The sequence below is a fragment of the Vombatus ursinus genome, unplaced genomic scaffold (assembly GCF_900497805.2).
Source record: "Vombatus ursinus unplaced genomic scaffold, bare-nosed wombat genome assembly UNPS02003292.1, whole genome shotgun sequence".
Taxonomy (NCBI): domain Eukaryota; kingdom Metazoa; phylum Chordata; class Mammalia; order Diprotodontia; family Vombatidae; genus Vombatus; species Vombatus ursinus.
Window position 1 is genome coordinate 19191918 of NW_020943070.1, and position 20383 is coordinate 19212300.

Here is a 20383-nt window from a genome sequence, read left to right on the forward strand (position 1 = left end):
AATGTCCAACCTCATAGTGTTAATAAAAGCAACAAAGACAAGTTTAGAATCCAGCCAGGTCTTCTGGCTCCTACTCCACTCACTATACCGTGCTGTTATACAACTTACTGGCAAAGTTAATAATGCATGAAGTAAGGTCAAACTTCCTTAGCGAAAATAATCTACGTTTCACTCAATTCATTTTTTCAACCATATATTCTAGTAGCTGATAGATTTCACAAGCTCGTACTTCATACAATTCTGCCATTCAGTTAAATATAACTGTCATGATGATAAATACTGTATTGAAGAAGAAAGATACACCCACACACAATTAGCAAAAGAAAAAGGGAAGGAAAGCGAAGGGAAAGGAAGGGAAGTGAAGGGAAGAGAAGAAGGGAAGAGAAGGGAAGGGAAAAAGAGAAAAGGAAAAAGAGAAGGGAAAAGGAAAAAGAGAAGAGGAAAGGAAAAAGGGAAGGGGAAAGGAAAAGGGAAGGAAGGAAGGAAGCAAGGAAGGAAGGAAGGAAGGAAGGAAGGAAGGAAGGAAGGAAGGAAGAGATAACACTGAGACACAATGGAGAAAGTAGTGGATTTGGAATTAGAAGACCTGAATTCAGATTACAGCTCCGCCACACACAATCTGTGTTGTGGACAAATAAATAATTTCACCTATCTGGGCCTCTGTTTCCTCCTCTGTAAAATGGTGGAGTTTGACCTGATGACTTACAAGGTTCCTTCCTGCTCTAAAACTATGATCTTATTATCCCATGACTTTGAAAACATGTAGAAATGCCTATTTATGACTAGTAAGGAGACTAAACATTTAAGTAAAATACAGAAAGGCAGTAATGATACAAACCCTGTATACTCTTGAAGACACTTCTGTCGCTGGCCTCTTGTTCACTCAAATCATCTCCATTTTCCATAAATTTTTTTCTGCAATTAGAACATTTATAAAAGTTAGAGGAGATTCTTGCCTCCTGTAAAGGCCTCAGTCCTCCTTTCAGAACTTCTCTGAATCTATACAAGTCATTTTTTTCTCTCAAGAAAAAGAAAACTTCCAATCAAACAAAAGAATGGAATAGCCCTCAATCAAGAGGTAAAATCATAAAATATAACAAGAGCCTCTTTTAAATGTTCTGTTCATTTTTTTAAAAGTCACTTCAATGATACTTTCAACGAATTTGCATTTATGAAGCAGTAAATCTTTTTGTCAGGAAAAAAAAGCAGAACATTAAAATATTGGAAAAAAGGATAAAATTTTTGATGGTTTACATTGAGCACGAGCATGAATATAAATAAAATTTGGATTTCATCATATACATTTTAATAATTTAATAAAGTAATAGTAACATCTGCAATACTTTGATATTTAGTTAAAACAGGATTGTAACTACAAATAAATGCCACAGTAACAATAATACAATAAAGTACAGCTAGATCCCAATTAGTGTGAATAATAAATTCCCTGAAGCGGTCACATTATTCAAGTTTGCGCCTCATATTTCCACTGGTTTAGAACCAATTACCCTTTTTTATATAATTTTTTTATAATTTATAATTTATTTTTATTATTTATATTTATAATTATAATTTATATAACTTTAACTTTAAATTTGAAGTTGATTCAAATATATGCTACTACTTCCAAGGATTCATTATTCACACTAATAAATAAAGTAAGGAATTATTGTTGTATAAAGTGACCAAAATTGAAAATCTGAGTTATTTTGTTATTTTTTATAATGCCCAAATATCATTTTAAAGATATTAATTTCTGCCATCAATGAAATAATACATGATTTAAAATTTTTATTATCTTGATAATGTAATAAAATTCAAAGCCTAAGAATAAGATAAAGATCTTCTTAAATTTCTTCTTAAAATTTATTTCTTATTTATTTTATATTATTCACTTGCCACTGCCTTTCCTCCACTTACATATAACATGCATAATATTGTATAGAATATGATGTAAAACTGTAGACTGTGTAATGTTTTGGGGGTGTTAAATGACCTAAACATTAAAACTCCTTGGAGGAAAGATTGACAATTTAAGGTTATTCATGACCTATGTTGTTCTTCTCCCATTGCACTCTCTAAATGACAAATTGGTCTGGAACTTACCTGAGACTGTCCAAAGTTAGCTGATCAACATGGGTGACTCGAAGTGTAATTAATGGATTTTCTTTTATACTTTCTGGAAGACTAAGATGATAAGAACTCAAAAATGTCAAGTTAGCACCCTGAAGACAATGACAAAAAGGAATTATTTGCAGCTATGAAGCACATAGACTATAAAGAGTTTCAAGACTACTAGCTTAATACTGCATGGTACTTAGCACAGAGTATTTTAATAATCCCAAAAAAGTATGTCATGGGAGGGGCAGCTAGGTGGTGCAGTGGATAGAGCACTGGCCCTGGAGTCAGGAGGACCTGAGTTCAAATCCAGCCTCAGACACATAACACTCACTAGCTATGTGACTCTGGGCAAGTCACTTAACCCCAATTGCCTCACAAAAAAGAAAAAAAAAGTATGCCCATATGTCATGGGACAACCATGTAGATTTTGGTTAATTCTATAAATTTCCTACAAGAAATAGAAGAATTCATCTTTAAATGTCATTCAATTAAATAAATAATGAAACTCAAGTGATTTTTTTTTTGCTCAAAATAAAAAACTGAACAGGTCATGCCAAAGGAAAACTCAGTTCAACATAAAATATGACTTCTCCAATATATAAAAATGGCACTAATTAGCCATAGTTATGTATTTTTGTTTGATTGGTTTTTTTAGACAACTGGGGCTAAGTGACTCACACAGGGTCACACAGCTAGTAAGTGTCAAGTGTTTGGTCTGAGGCCAGATTTGAACTCAGGTCCTCCTGACTGCAGGGTCAATGCCATTGAGCCACCTAGCTGCCCCAATAGCCATGTGTTTTAAGTGATGGTAGATTTTGCTATTAACTCTCCACACTTTTCACTGCCCTCTTAATTATTAGAGAAGCCCAAGATGGCGAAATGTATACAAAGGGGTTAGTGGGTAGTCTGTGGTCAAACACCAAGTTTCTTTCTGTGATGGTGGATATATCAGAACTGAGTTTCATTTATTCACTGAACACTTACTTATTAAGCCTCCATTGTGCACAAGGCATTAGATCAACACAACTTTAGAAGCACATGAGCTAACTAGCAATCGAAACAGAGCTAAGGACTGGACCTATGAATTCATTGTCATAAGAAACTCCCAAATGAGAAAACTCTTTCTACCAATGCAGATAGCATCTGCTCTGCAGCTTATAATTTTAGAGTTCCCTAAGTATGTGTTAGAGATAGGACTTGAACCCACATCTTCCTGGCTGTCTCCTACACCATAAGGTCTCTCAGCAATAAGTAAATAAATGAGTTTTGGTTCCAATTCTTCAAGATTGTCTTGCTCTATCAAACAAAGCAGGGAATGAGAGAGGAAATAACAGGGATGTAGGATTAAGCTCATATCACCTTTTGGGAGGGAATATGTATCTTAAAAGAACCAATGATTAAAAAGTATGCTAAATCTACTTAGGAGTCTTTTTTTTATTTTTTCAAGTCACCCAAGGGAATGTAAAGGATTTTCCCCTCAAAAGTAATTCATCATTTCATTAATTTTTATCAGTGTAACATCAATGTCAATTTATTAAAATTCAAACTGTATCTCTTGTACGTGCAGAGTTGTTTACATGTTGTCTCCAACTTCCCTCCTATTAGAATATGAGCTTTTTGAGGGCAGAGATTCTATTTTTACTTTTCTTTGCATCCCCAGCACTCAGCATAATGCCTGGCACAGAGTAAGTACTTTAAAAATGCTTGTTAAATTGACTTATTTCTGAAGAAAGTTGTATATAGTTTACAAAAATATTTTATATTTCATTATATAACTCAAAATATCCTCAACTCAAAAAATATATATATAACCCAATGAAATATCCAAGCAATTTTGTCAGGTTCTGAGATAACACAATAATAAAAAACATTCTGAATATGAAGACAAAACTTTTCATGTAATTATCTTAGTTGGTACTCACAGTCTTGATATTACTTGTTCTTTGCAAGGAAGAAGGGAGGGATTTAAGAACTGTTACTAAAATGTCAAGTTTACCTTTCAGCAAATGAACCTTTTGTAATCTGAAAGAATCTGAATTATAATATTACAAATAAGAAAATGTTTTACTTTCCTGACAGTACAAACACCTGGGAAGCTTTGATTAAAATGTAAAAAGTTATTATTGGGAGATTTTTCTGTTAGAACAGGAATCTTTAATCTTTTTTCTATTACAGACTTCTTTGCAAGTAAAGCCTATGAGCCCCTTCTCAAGAATATTTTTAAATGCACACAGCAAAATACATTGAATTGCAAAAAAAAAAAATTATGTTGAAATAAAGATGTCATTTTTTTCCCATTCAAGTTTGGAGACCCCTCCAAAATCGATCCATGAACACTTAGAGATCCATGGAACCCAGGTTAAGAATTTCTGTATTCGAAGACATAAGGTTAGAATACAAGTAGAGGCAAAAGTCCTAATAAAATGTTAATATCAACATATGCTTTGAATCGTTCCTGCATTACATTCTAGTAACATTTTTATCACAAAGAATAAAATCAAAGAATAATATAGTCATTTAGTTCTTAAACAAAACCAGAGAAATGATTTGGATTTAATCACTGGGTGTTGTAATCACAGTCTTATTCATAAACTCATTCCAGTGGGTTCCTTTATTAAACTAGGTGATTGAAATCTCCTTAGTCAAAAAAGGCAAGTAAGTATGTGAACACAGTTTGTATATATAAACAATATAACAACCCAAGTAGCCATTAAGTGAGGGACTGATACCATATTGAAGATGCTAAATCATCTTAAGATTTACAAAACACTTTAGATAATATTTTTGTCTCAGTTGAGCCTCAATAATACTAGAAGATGGCAAGTATTCAAAACCCTGTTTTACAGATGAAGACACAAGTGCACCATGAAGCTACATTACTTCCCTGCATGCATCCTACTACCCAGTGACAGAGTCAAAACTTTCAACTGTCTTCTCATTTTACATCATCTAGCCATTATTACCATGCTTTCTCTCTAAATTATAGCAATATATCACAAATACAATTAGTCTAATCTTGTTATATTTTTCTCATTTTATAGATTATTAGAATGGAAGTTAGCAGAGACCAAAGTGAAAACAAAGCTTTACTAGATGAATGGATAGATGAAAATACAGTAAAATTATATTATATTATATTACATTATGTTATATCATATCATGTTATATTATGTCGTGTCATATCATATCTCATATCATATCATATCATATCATATTATACATAGATATACCATACAGAGATATAGGGAGCGATATAGTAAACATATACAGTATATATGGGTATAACTATATATAAACATAGGTAGATAGATAAATAGATGGAGATATAGTAAATATAAATAGTATATAGAGATATTTGTATATATAGGTATAAGTAGATAGATAGATAGATAATATTAATCCAATCATGGAAATTGTTACTGGTACCTGATCATAACATAGTGTGTAATAAATTAGCCTTGACCAAGCGTTTTCCCTCCAACCAGAATCACACTACTAATAAGGATATCAAGATATCTTTTGTCCTAATTATGTGACTTTAAAGAGGTGAAGGGAAAGAGCTGAAAAAATAATTTTAAAATATCTAGAGAACAGAAATTGTTATTTCCCTTGGTAGTTTATCCCAGTGTTTAGCTATAAAAACACAAAGCTCCCTTGTTATTAAGTGTTTTTAGAGTCAGTATCCTAAAGTTCCAATAGATGGTGATGTTACTATATAAAAGATGGCATTTTGATTAGTAGGATGAGGTTTAGCTTTCCTTACTTTACAGAGTAGGAAGAGGTTTTTTGTCTTTTTTTTGGTGGGGGTTGATTGGTTTCTTTGAAGGGAGTCACCATTGATTTGTTTTGCTTGATCACACATATTTGATATAAGGCAGGGGCTTTTACTAAGCAGGGGGAAGTTGTTGGGTAATGATAGACATGAAAAAAAGAATGACAACAAAGCATTTTAAGAGGTGCACTGAGGAAGGTATGGAAAATAGAGAAGGGTACACAAATAAAGCAGTTAGTTACTATCTCATTATGCTTTTAAATATATATATGTGTGGATATACACATACACATACATGTAAATTATATGTAATACTTCTGCCAGGCAGAGTTGTCTTTTTAGAGTATGCCAATATGGATATATACATACATATATATATCTTATATATAATACTTCTGTCGCGTACCATTATTTTTAAAGAGTATATATGTATACACATGTGCGTATACACAAAGAGAAACGTTTAAAAAAAAATTCTGCCCTCGAGGAGCTCACATTCAAATGGAGAAGATAACATGCAAACAATTGTGTGCACACAATATTTTTTTTCATGTAGAAGTGACTCTGGGTTCCTGAAGGTTTCACTAGGAAAGCACTGGCTCTGGACAGTAACCTACGGGAAACTGGTCGCTTGTTGTCCTTAGAGGACCAAAACGATATCACTGTGTTGGAGTCAAGGTAGAGTGTGTCCAACTGTGCCCAATCAGACCAATACAAGCTCAGAAGGCTCTACTACAGATTGGGCACAAATAGGCCATCAAAGAAGGAAACTGGGAAGGCTTGAAGTACTGATCCTGAAAAAGTTCTCAAGTCTCTCCCCACTACAGTCCAGCCTCCTCTCAGTTTTGCTAATGCACAAGTCTTACCATGTCTCTCTCATCCATTTAGTAAATTCCAATGGCTCCCAACTACCTTAAGGATCAAATATAAAATTTCTGCTTGGTAGTTAAAACCCTGGTCTTTTACTATCTCTCCAGTTTTCTTAAACCTTACTACCTTCCATATAATCTACAATTCAGTGACAGCAGCCTGCTTACTGTTTTTCAATAAGATGCTCCATCTCCTAAGTCCAAGAATTTTCACTGGCTGTCCCCCATGTCTTTCTCCTCATCTCCACCTCCTGATTTCTTTGACTTTCTTCAAGTCTTAGCTAAAAACTTGCCTTCTGCATAAGCCTTTCCCAATCCTCTCTTAATTTCTAGCACCCTCCCTCTGAGATCATCTTTAATTTATCCGTTACGCAGGGTGTGTCGAAGTCTTAGAGCAGTTTTACACTAGTTAAGCTTAAAGCTACACAAAGACAAGCTTAATATACTATGTCTTGTTTGTGCATAGTTGTTTCATGTTGTCCTCCCCATTAATTTGTAAGTTTCTTGACAGCAGGAACTGTTTTTCCTTTCTTTGTATCTCCAGAACTTAGCACAATTCTTATCATGCAATAGATTTTTAATAAATGTTTATTTACTTGACTGCATGTCTATTGGTCAAGAACTAGCCAAAGTTCAGAGATACTCATCATCAGACCAGTGGTCTCCAGCTGCATAGTTTGAGCCACACAAACCCACAAAACTGTCTGTACTTGTGAAGCGAGTCTTACAAAAGTGGGGAACCTGCAGCCTCGAGGTCACATGTGGCCCTCTAGGTCCTCAAGTGCAGCCCTTTGACTGAATCCAAAGTTCTGATTCGGTCAAAGGGTCACACTTGAGGACCTAGAGGGCCACATGTGGCCTCGAGGCCACAGGTTCCCCACTTCTACCAGTTAAAAACATAGATTCTTGAGACACTGAAGTTAGCTACAATTTTTAAATTGCTCCTTGTCTTTTATCACATTCACTTCTAGCCTAATTTAATCTCACTTCCTCTTGTGTTGTCTTCTGCATCATCCACCCCAATGAAGCAAACAACAGCTAAACTGACTTCGCATTTTTTAAAAGTAATAATACTTACAACATAAAAGTCTTGAAGTTGATACTGTTTGCCTTTTCTTCGTCCATATTGATGACTATAAATGCCTTTATGAATAAAGGGAAGTGCATTTGTTCTAGAAATTAAATCAAAAAATCTTGAAATTATGACATTTCTCTCAAACTGATCTTTAAAATGACTGTAAAGTTATGGCACTTACCTATTACTGCCAAACTGTCGATACTCGTAAATGGTAAGTGACTTGTCATGTGCAAAGAAGAATCCCATCAGCTCTCTACAAGCATCACGTCCATTCCTAGATGAGTTGAAAAGTATTAAAGTTTTTTAGTTAACTGAATCTATTTCAAAGTCAAGTCAATGGAAATGCAAACCTTAGCTAACAAACCAAAATGGCAAGATAAAACCAAAAATATGTCTTAAGCTAAATTCTTCTTATGACTGAAGATTCTGATGTTATCCAAAACATTGAAAGGAAAATTAAATTTAAATAAACATTCAAAATAAAGAGTGAAAGAAAAACTTCTATAATTTCATTAGAATAATATGTAGTGTTTTTTTAAATATAAGTTTTCTAGTTTGCCTTGAAATCATCTTGTTAATATTTTAATATCCTCTCATTTAAGAAAACTGCTAGTGTTTTTATATTCACATTTTAAAGTTATTTATAATTTGTTACATGACAAAGTAAGTCATATCCATTCATTAAAAATGATTTAAATTCGTTTTTCTTCAGTTATAACATCAACTTAAAATTAACTTCTTATATTTAAGTTTCACAAAAAAGTTAACATTTGTATGTATCATTTGTAGTTAAGGAATGCTTATATTAAAATTCACAATTACCTTGACAAAATACGAGCATCAAATCTTAACTTGTTTGACAGTGTATTTTCAGTTAATGTTGAATGGGTTTTTATCCTGTTAAGAAAAAAGTTAATTATTTTGGGGGGAGCTTAAATGAAAGTACTTCTCCTTTCTAAAACAGTAGCAAGTTTTCAAGTGATCTGTTAAAAAAAACATAGCTGAGGGACAGGTAGGTGGTGCAGTGGATAGAGCACCAGCCTTGGAATCAGGAGGATTTGAGTTCAAATCTGGCCTCAGATACATTACACGCCCTAGCTGTGTGACCTTGGGCAAGTCACTTAACCCCAATTGCCTCACCAAAAAAAAAAAAAGCAAAAAGAAAATTTTTTAAAAAGGGACATAGCTGAAAGGGAATTCAGAGTTCATCTAGATCAGGGGTGGGGAACCTGCAGCCTCAAGGTCACATGTGACCTTCTAAGTCCTTGGGTACAGTCTTTCGACTGAATGTAAGTTTTACAGAACAAATTAAGGGGATTTGTTCTGTGAAGTTTGGATTCAGTCAAAGGGCCACACTTGAGGACCTAGAGGGCCACATGTGGCCTTGAAGTGACAGGTTCCCCACCCCAGATCTAGTCCAACTTCCTCATTTTACAGGCAAGGAAAGTGAGGTCCAATGGAGCTTAAATGCACATGGTTACACAAGGAGCATTAAGCAATTAATCCACATGCTAAATACCTATCATGGGCCAGATACTATGATAGACACTGGGGATACAAAAACAGTTTCAGACCTCTGGAAATTTACAATCTAGAAAGGGAAGATAATATGTACTTAATATATATGAGACTTACAGTCACATGTGTGAGAAACAGTAAGAAAATCAATTTGACTGAGTTATACAACATGAGTGATGGAAATAATGTATAAGGCCTGGTTAGGTTAAGTGGGGCACAGGTTATAAAGAATTGATATGTGACGCTTGAAGGAAAAGTGGAGTGTGGGAGTTTTTTGAGTAGAGAAGTGACATGGTCATATCTGCACCTTGGGAAAATCATTCTGGCTGCTTTATGGAGGAAAAATGCAAATGAGGAGGGACTTGAGGCCAGGTGACCAATTAGGAGGCTTTTACAATTGCCAGAGAGAGAGGTGATGAGGGTGGTCATTGTAAAAGTGGAAAGAAAAGGGCTGACGCAAGAGATATTGAGGTAAAAACAAAATCTGACAACTGATTTAATACGTGGGGTGAGTGAGAATAAGAAGTCAAGGTGATTTACACCCAGATTATGAAGATGTGTGACCAACAGTTTCACGGTGCAGTGAATAGAGAACCGGACTGGAAATCATGAAGACCTCAGTTCAAATTTGTTGTTTGTCCTTTGTTCTCAAAGAGGAGCATGACATGAGGGGGGTGATGCCATGACGTGCAGATGAATTGGATTTAAGTGAGGGAGGGCTGTGCAAAGTCACCAGCCTCATTTTCTCCTCTGGAGCCATTTGGGTTCCGTGGCCAGATATAGATCAGAATGACTGGAGATGGCCCTAGATGCAGGGGGAGATCTTGGCTTTTTTAAACTAAGGTCTTTCCCAGGTCTCAGTTTGTCTGAGGCAATGCCCAATCAGTGATTAAAGGTAGGTAAGAAATGAGGCAGAAATGATCTCTTGTACCTAGTTAAAAAAAATCAATTTGGCAGGGGAGGACCCTCAGGATTTCTGGCCAAACTGCAACCTTATCACAATAAATGAAATGAATGAAGCAAAAGTCACAGACTGATAGGTACTCCTGTGTTAATCTGGCATTGGGCCCATAGACCAACCATAAAAACATATGCAGGCTTCTGCCTGAAGTTAAACAAACAAACAAAAAAAAAAAAAGTAGAGAAAAGTAACCAATACACTGGTGACACATTTACAGAAGGAAATGGACAAGAATATTAAAGAATGTAAGATTGTGGATAGCTTATAATTGTAATCAGCAGAGAAATCAAACTAAGGAAATTATCCATCCAAGTACATATTCAACTAGGAACCACTTAGGTGTCATGACATCACCTCTCTGATGTCATAGTCATCGTCTGAGAACGAAGGACAAACAACAACCTCTGTGAGTAGTAAATAGTAGGAGCTGCCCCACTGGGGATGAAAGTGGAACTGGCCAGTTGGGCAACAATGTTAAATGAGTTATCAAAAAAAAAAGAATTTTTAAAAAATCAATATTTGAATCTATCCTAAGCCCATTCTTTAGTTAGATGAGTTTGTTTTTTGCCTTTTTTTTTTTTGGTGAGGCAATTGGGGGTTAAGTGACTTGCTCAAGGTCACACAGCTAATGAGTGTCAACTGTATGAGGCCGGATTTGAACTCAGGTCCTCCTGACTCTTAAGCCCATTCCTGTGTTATAAACGAAGCACCAGAAAATTAATTTGTAAATAAGAGGAAGTCTTTAAAATGATGCATACATCGTTAATCCTCTTATAGGAAGAAATAAAACTTTTTTTAAGGAAAAAAGGCAAAGGGAGAAGGGGAAAACCCTTCCACACCAGTAGCACAGCTAGAATTTGTCAACTTTTAAAAGTCTTACTTTGTTTCATGTAGTGTTCGTTTCCTAAGATGGAGAGGCACCTTCTCATGGAAAAGAGGAAGATAAGGTACCTGTTGGCTACCAATTATTGAATTTTGTTCTGGGTCACTGATGACTGCTCTGAAATACAAAGCAAATTGATCAACAAATAAATGTAATCCCTGCATTTGCTTCATCTCTCATCTATTTATAAATAGTTGGGATAGCTCACCTGCATGAGATCAACTACATTTCTTGTGAAGTTGTACCTATCTCAGATAGGCACCAAAGAAGCATAGTACAATTAAAACCAACAAATGAAAAAGATATGGATAGCACAAAAATGAATATTGTTGTTTGGCCATTTTGCCATGAATATTGTTTGAAATCAAATGGAAAAAAAAGTTGAGAGTGTTAAGACATCCATTGATTTCAACAAGCTGCTAGACTGTCACAGCAAAGCTTTTCCATGTCCTTAGCTACTGGAGTGACTGTTGATCATTTTTCTCTCAATACAGTTAGCATTTAAGATTTCATACATATAGAAAAGAGTATATTCACAGACTAAGGGGAGCATAACCTTGAGTTCTCACGGCTTCAATTATGATTTCTATGCTTGATTAACTCTCCAATATCTACATCCAGTACTGATCTCTTCCCCAAAATCCAATGACAATTCCAACTACTTAAAGGGCATTTCCACTTGGATATAATGAAAAGAATTGCCAACTTTTATATATAGGTCTTTAATGCTTACAAAGGAATTTATGTATATTATATCATTTTCTCACAATAATCCCATGAGGTACGTACTGCTGGTATGAGTCTCCTCATTTCGACAGAATTGACATTTCCACACTGAAACTTGGATGTGTTAACTGACTTTGCCCGTAAGAGAAAGGAAGGGAAGAAGAAGAGGAATGGGGAAGGGAAATGCAGAAGGGGAAAGGAAAGAAGAAGGGAAGTAGCAGCAAGCACTGAATAAATTGTTATTGGACAAATGCTCCTTAGTACTAAAATTTTACCTGGATAATTGATCAATCATTACTTGTTCTATCACAGCTTGCTGCTTCTTCTTGGCAGCTACAATTTCCTAAGAGAAAAAAGAAAGGGTAAGAATAATAAAAAATAACAATTCCTTTTTTCCATAGTACAGATAAGCAATGAAATAGACTAATAGTGGAATCCAAAGCACTGTTTTGAGCATTTTTTCCAGAAAAATAATTCACATTTATGTAGCATTTTTATTTATAGGAAGATATTTATTAGATCATAAACTTAGCTGGTGTAGAATTTAGAGATAATCAGGGATTTTAATCTTTTTTGGAGTCTTAGATCCTTCTGCAAGTCTAGTGAAGCTTATGGAGCCATCCTCAGAATAATGTTTTAAATTGTTTAAAATAAAATATATAGGATAACAAAGGAAACAATTATTATTATGAATAATAACAGCTAGCATTCATCAGTGCTGTAAAGTTTACAAACATGTTACATAGGCTATCTCATTTGATCCTCACAACAACCCCGTGAAGCAGGTGTTATTATTATCCCCATTTTACAGATGAGAAAAACAAGGCTGAGAGAGGTTAAGTGACTTGCCCAGGGTCCCATAGCTAGTAAGTACCTGAGGCCACATTTGAATTCAGGTCTTCTGGACTCCAAGCCCAACACTGTACACACTATGCCAATTACCTGCCTAGAAAATTAAAATATTTTTAAAAGATCAAGTTCATAGCCTCCAGGTTAAGAGTTTACTATAACTCTTTGCTTCACAGATGAGGAAATTGAGGCCCAGAAACACTAAGTGACTTGACCTGTGGTTCCACCAGTAATAACTGGCAAAACTGGTCTCTGAACCCAGGTTGCCTACTTTCAAATCTGGTGTTTGTTTCATTCCATCATGCCACCTGAGAATTTAATAGGCTTGGTTCTTTTGAGGGTAGACATGGAGAGAAATATATCTCAGGTAGCAAGACATTTCACATCTATTACCTTTATTTTAAAATCATTTAAAAGGCTCTCTACTACACAGCTTTTTTTCTTTTCAATCATTTTCTGTCCACTTGCATTGATATGACAAATCTACAATGACATGACTGATGCAATGATGTGACTAACTTAAATTAGTTTAGTTCTTTATAGAGATGCTTAATATTAAGTTTCTAATAAAATATTTAATTAAAATAATTAACTGCCCAAAAAGGTCTCAACTTTAAAAATGGCTTTATGAAGTTTTCACTTTTTCCCTGATCAAGTAGAAAGAAGGGGTTTAATACATTCTGAATTTCCTGTCTCTTTCTGTGTTAAGTTTAAATTTAAAATTCTTTAAAATAATACATATATCATATGGAAAAACATTTTTCCCAGGCATTTCTTATGCTAGGTAAGTCCACTGTCACAAATGGTAGTTATTATCATTTTTACAAAGTACATTAGGATATCACAGAAAGTTATAACTTCCTACTGAAATGAGATAGCATCTGCATTTTTTAAAATCAGAATTCATCCACATTTGAAAATAAAATCCCATGCCCTCCCTATCAGAAAAAATAATTATCCTATAGGTCATCAAATTACTAAGTCCAAATAATGGTAACTTACAGGGTCAGCTAGGTGGTGCAGTGGATAGAGCACCAGCCCTGAAGTCAGGAGGACCTGAGTTTAAATCCGGCCTCAGACCAAACACTTGACACTTACTAGCAGTGTTGTGCGACCCTGGGCAAGTCACTTAACCCCAGTTGCCTAAAAAACAAAAACAAACAATAAAAAAAAATGGTAACTTACAGCTTCTGATCTCTTTTGGCACTGCCGTGTATTGAAAGAGCTATTTGTATAACATTGCTGCAAAAGGGCTTTCCTGTCCAAAGCTGTCACACTGTCCTTGACCTGTTCTTCAACTTGTGCATTCTACATATAAAACAACGCATGTGGCACAAATGAACATAGTTAGACAGAACAATCAATCTTAACAAAATAATATCGGATTTTAAACCAGTAGTGCACAAAGCCATTCTAAAGTTTGGATTAACATACACTTTGGATCTGGCAGAAACTTCAAAGCTATATACTATCAGTAAATATATATGAAACAAACGAATAGATGATCATGAATTATTTTACACTAAATAGCATTCTGATACTTAGTTTTTTTTTCTTCATGTTTTTGTGAATAGAAAAATAATTACCTTACCAATAGGATATTTCCTTATCTTCCACACCCAAATTGAAAATTTCAGACCGAATTTTGTTTTTCACCATGGGAAAAAATATTTCATTATTAGTATTCCTAACTCTCTGTCATTATTAATATTTATTGTTAAAATGTTAGCAAATATTAAAAAGGCATCTGAAAATCGAATTGCTGGTCCAGTGGTATTACCTTAATTACCTTAATATTGATCAATTAAAACATTTTCGGGATAAAACACTTACACTTTACTATAAGGAAACCATGAACATAAGATAAACTTAGCTGTTTTCTATGACCTGTTACGTGATTCACTATAGTTAGTCATACTGAGATATCCTTATATCACAAATTTTACCCCAGAAAGGACTTCAAAAATGATCAAGTCCAGATCTCTCATCTTCTAAATGAACAAGGTGAGGCCCAGAGATTAGTAAGTCACAGAGCAATGATTAGATTTCGGGTTTTCTTACATGCTTTTCTACCATATCATACTATCTTTTTTTCACTTAAGAACAATGCCATAATTAACAACAGTTGATTGCATGACTCATCTTCAAAGAGAACTTTGGAAGCCACTGTTAATTGTATTAGCCATTCAATAATTTCCTTCCTCCTCCCAAGTGAAAGATTATAAAGAACCTTTAGAACTCCTCTTTGAAGTAACTTACTATATATGGGTTTTATATTACAATTACATTCATATAGAAGCAAATAAACCATACAAAAGTGTCATCTTCTCTATAGAATTGAAGAAAATTGGAGAGGTGCTGTGGACTGTAGGCAAAAAAAAAGATATGAAATTAGATTCTGAAAATTATAGGATGGTGAGCTTAGTTCTTGGAAAATTCTAGAAAATATTATTAAAAAGGGAGTGCTCACCATAAGCCACCATGAATTTACTAAGACCAAGCCGTAGTAGACTAATTTCATTTTTTTGCCTGGATTACTAAATCAAGGAAATGCTGAAGATAAATAGTTGTACCTGGATTTTACCAAGGCATTTGAGAGCTTCTCATCATGTTCTTGTGGACAAAATGAAAAGATATGAATCATATTTAGATACATACAGAAATGACTGAATGAAAGGACCCACAGGGTATTTTTAATGGTTCTGTGTCAAACTGCAGGGAGATGTCCAACAAAATGCCCTAGGATTATTATGTACTCAGCCTTGTTTTTTCTGAAATCAAAGCCTTGGATTAAGCTACAATCAGCTTGTTTATAAAATTAGAGGATTACTTGAAATTGAGAGGGAGATTTTTTTAAAATGGATAACAGAATCAAGATATAAGATTTTAAACAGGATGGCTCTAATAATAAAAAAAATAAATGTGAAGTCTTACATTTGGGTTTAAGATGGGTTCCTCCCCATATGGATGATGGAGAGGAAGGGGGAGAAAAAGCATTGTTCTAGGCACTGTGCTAAGTGCTTTTTTTTTTCTTTTAACAAATTTTACCTTATTTGATCAAGGATAGGATGGTAGTAACAGAGAGAATTGTTCATATAAAAAAAAAACTAAAGATTTTGGTAGCCTATAAATTCAGTATATGCAAATAGCACAGAAGCATTATGTCCAGATCAGAGAATGACAGTACCACTAGAATATGGACAGGTCTGCTCATCCTCTATCCAGAGTATTTTGTCCAGACTTGGGACATCATTTTAAGAAGGACATGAATAAGAAAAAGGAGGTTGACCAGAAGGATAGTCAGAAGGAGTGTCATAAGAGGAACGAATGTTCAGCTAGGGATGTTTAGTCTATAGTCAAGGGAACTAACATTTATTAATCATTCACTATGAACCAGGCATTGTGCTAAGCACTGGGGATACAAAGAAAGGCAAAAACAGACCCTGACTTCAAGGAGCTCACAATTTACTGGGGGAGATAACAAGCAAAGAACTATATACAAGCAAGATACATAACGGCTACGTTGGGAGATAATCACAGGGGGATGACACTAGCATCTAGAGGACTGATAAAGACTTTCTTGTAGAAATCTATAGAAAAAGAATATACATATAAAAGAGACATTAGATCTATTCAGCTCAAGAGCCAGAAGGCCTAGAAAGGGTAGAGGTGAGTTCAGGACCCAACCTCTGATACATTCTGGTACTACAGTCCTGGACAGGTCACTTAATATCTCAGTGTCCCCAGGCAACTCTAAGATCATAAATTGGAGAGAAAATATTGATTTGTAATGGTAGAAAAAATGTATTTCCTTATGAGGAGGATGCCAGTATCCTCTACAAATCAAATCACATGTATAGTTCAAAAACAAGTTCCTTTCTGCCCAGCCTCAAAGGAAAGAGACAGGACTAAAGGATGGACATAAAAGAGGTAGATTTCCAGCAGGCAATGATTAGAGCAGTTGAAAAATGCAATGTGTTGTACCTTGGGGACGTAGTAGGTTCCCCAAAACTACCAGTCTCTAATTGGGGCTGGGTGATCACTTGTTGGAATATTACATTTTTCAGCTAATTAGTTGGACTCGATTACCTCCTATATCTTTTTTAATGAATCTGTCATATGTCACTAATATTCTTCCCATCAGTGAATATTATATACCTCCACTCTTGGAAAATAACTGTCCTATTCTCACTAGTTTATAAATATTTCCAACAGTCAACTGTTACTAACAAGAGCTGTTACTAACCTATCTATAAAGAGAGCTTAGTACTCCCTAACATAAAAGCAAACAGATGTTTCCATTTGGATATAGTATGCAGGAGGAAAAAAAACAACAAACACTTCCACAATATATAATTTGGAATGTTAGGGTATGACCTAGTAAAACAGATGTTAGTGGAAGGCTTTGTTTTAGTTTATCAATGTGACCATGGTGTATTACATACATATATATTTATACAAACATACACACAAATAGATCCTGGATTCCAGCAGGGTGTGAAATTATCTGATACCAGATGGTTATGTTTGTATAAATCTGTTCGGGAGTTTCTTTTACAATACAATTTTAAAGTACACTATAACCTCTATTACTGTTATTAGTCTATTAGCTAAACACTAAGTAATTTAAGCAAATTTTTATACATTTGGAACAACTAAAAAAATTAACTGTTGTTATGTACTATTTGTAAAGTTATTAGCTGTTTTTAATCTACGTAATAATTTTTAAACAGTCATCCTAGCAACTACACTGTTGTTTATAAAAATAAGTTAAATGGGCTTTTTATTTGAATACATCCTTTTGTTTATGAGTACGCAGATACTATTCTGCTGGGAAAAAAAAATGTCTTTTGGAAAATTTTACTCAAAGCTTTTTATGAAAAGAGGAAAGCAGAGGAGAGGAGAGGAGACCCAGCTGGCCATGTAAAGGACACAGATTTAAGGACATATGGTTTTAGGAATGGAAATGACATTGAAGAAGACGCATTCCATTTGCTTTCTGCTGGACCTAACCTTCTCATCTGACTTGTGGCCAGTACCTTCTATAACTGTTGTCTCTCCCATTAGAAAATTATCTCCTTGAAAGCAAGGACATTCTTGCTTTTCTATTTATATTCCCAATGTTCAGCACAAAAATTTGAACATAGTTCATAGCAGTGACTTACTAAATGCTTGTTTTCTTCCTTTCTACCTTGAAATACATGTATCCAGTTTTATTAACAAAAAATATACAAATAAAATCAGTTTTAGAACATATGGAGGTCTCAAAAAATTCAAGTGTACTTTAAAATTTTAACAAATTATATCATAGGTATAATAGAAAATTTTTAAGTGGCATGTAAAGTCAAATTTATTCAAATTCAAGATGACAATATTATATGGATGAATAAAACATACTCAGCTCAGATCCTGAAACAAATGAAATAAAGTCTATCAAATATGAGAAGGCAAACTGTGTCCTCTATCATAAAGTCCATATCATCTGTAAGTCTATCTCAGAAGAAACAAACGTTTATTACTAAAAAGATTATACATAATGTTTATAACTACAAGGTTGTAATAAGTGCGTCTCAGAAAACAGGCCACAGCACATGTGTCATGAGTTTCAGCAGATATGAAAAACTCCTTCCTTTATCTTGAAAATTCCAAATCCTTAAGGCCTTCCACTCAGCTACAATTTGCTTATTACTCTTCATAGCTTAGCAATGAAAAGGTCACAACAGCAACTCGATCTAGAAAGCAAAAAGAGTCAGCTTCTTCTTTATGAATCCTTGGGAAATAAAGAAAGATGAAGAAATGTAGGGGAGGGAAAGACAGTACAAAGAAGTCCAATGTCAAATAATGAGTCTGGTGACCTGAACTCCCGGGAACCAATTTTTTTTCATAACAACATAAATAAATATTCAATGTTTTGCAATTATTCAAGTAAAACAAGAAGAAAGATAAGCAAGCCAAAGAATGATAAGAGTCACTTTTTAAGTTATGAACATTCAAGAGTTTTATAGAGACTCATAAAGATATAGTACAGTACCATTTCATCCGTAATTTTTGAAGGCTGCTGCCATGGAACATTTGGTCGTTTCTTCTCTGAATTTATCTGACTATACCACTTATATCCTTCTTTCATTTCTGTCTGATATTGCTGATATTTTTGCTTATATTTCTGGGTTGGGGATGGCAAATTTTCTGGTATCATTTTCTGTGTGAGGAAAAAAATGACAAGATTCACTAAAATCACAGTCATTAAGGATTATTTTAAAAATACACCAAGACAAAAGTAAGTTTTTTTAATGTTTCAACAATTTAGCATTTTATAAAAAACTGACTGGATTTCATAATCTACATTGTAAAAGAATCTAAGCGAGAAGTTTTAAATTCTCTATGAGAATTTTGTTAGCTCTTGATAGAAACAACTTAGTTGCCTATTCTCAAAGAAATTATTGACAATGTCAATCTCCAGAAGAGAAACAAAAATATCCCGTGATTTTTCTAACACTTCACCCTTTTTTTCTCCTTTGTGTCTTCCTTTTACTTTCTTTTTCCACTCTGTTACCATTCTCTCTGCTTCCCTTTCTCATCTTTTTTTTTCTTTGTTTATTTCTCATGTCTATCAGTGGCATTGATGAGTATAACCTACACATCCCAGTAATGGCTAAAGAAGTTGCAATTTCCCATTCTATAGTAAGAGTTTCTTAACAAAAAAGGGGAGAGGTTCCAACCTCTTTCACTAGAAATGAACAGCACCACTGAAAATATAGGATTTTTTTCAAATTCTTTTTCATCTATTCTAAATACTAATATTCATTAGATTCCCTTAACAAGGATTCATTCCAATTCCTCATCAGAGTATAGGGGTGTCCTTGGGCTCTCAAAGATTATACCAAGTGGAAGGCAAATCTTTGGCAAATATTATTCCAAGACAGAAGGGCTCTGAAGTCAGTCCAGCAATGAATTTTGTATCTTTCATTAAAGAACCAGCCTACTTATATTGGGAGAGGTTAATCACCCAAAAGCTGGCCATGAGGGGATTTAATTTTAGTTTAGTTTTCTTATGGCAATGGCAATTGTCATGGTAATTCATGCAAATCATCTACTAGGTAAAAAGACTTTTAGTTCCTCAAAGGCAGAGGAAGCTAAGGTAGCACAGGGGATAGAGTACCAGGCTTGGATTCAGGAAGATTTGAGTTCAAATCCAGGCTCAGACACTTTTAACTGTAACACAGGGCAAGTCATTGATTTGAGTTCAAATCCAGGCTCAGACACATTTAACTGTAACACAGGGCAAGTCACTTATCCTCTAAGTTTTCTCATCTGTAAAATGGAGACAAGAATAACATCTACCTCCCAGAGTTGTTGTGAGGATAAAATGAGATAATATTTGTAAAGCACTTAGCACAGTGCCTGGCATGTAGTAAGTATTAGGTAAATAGCTATTGTTTTTATTATTTTATTTTTGTCTTTATCTCTCCATTGACCTATTACAGTGCCTGGAACACAATAAGCACTTAATACATGCTTACTGAAAAAAATAAAAGAGGGGTTGTGATGCATGTTGGAGAAGGTGAGGACCCAGACTGACAAAATCATACTTCATGAAAATATGAAG

General features: G+C 34.5%; 1 protein-coding gene across 1 annotated transcript in view; it reads right to left on the reverse strand.

The window, feature by feature from the left end:
- CAPS2 (calcyphosine 2) overlaps positions 1–20383 on the reverse strand; it is a 54457-nt gene that overhangs the window by 25101 nt on the left and 8973 nt on the right. Inside the window, exons 5-13 of the mRNA XM_027873614.1 lie at positions 18809–18976; positions 13963–14085; positions 12204–12271; positions 11200–11319; positions 8663–8737; positions 8019–8114; positions 7841–7934; positions 2107–2225; positions 839–915 (exon numbers count right to left, since the gene is read on the reverse strand). Of these exons, the coding sequence (XP_027729415.1) occupies positions 839–915; positions 2107–2225; positions 7841–7934; positions 8019–8114; positions 8663–8737; positions 11200–11319; positions 12204–12271; positions 13963–14085; positions 18809–18976 (940 nt within the window). The remainder of the gene's footprint in view (positions 1–838; positions 916–2106; positions 2226–7840; positions 7935–8018; positions 8115–8662; positions 8738–11199; positions 11320–12203; positions 12272–13962; positions 14086–18808; positions 18977–20383) is intronic.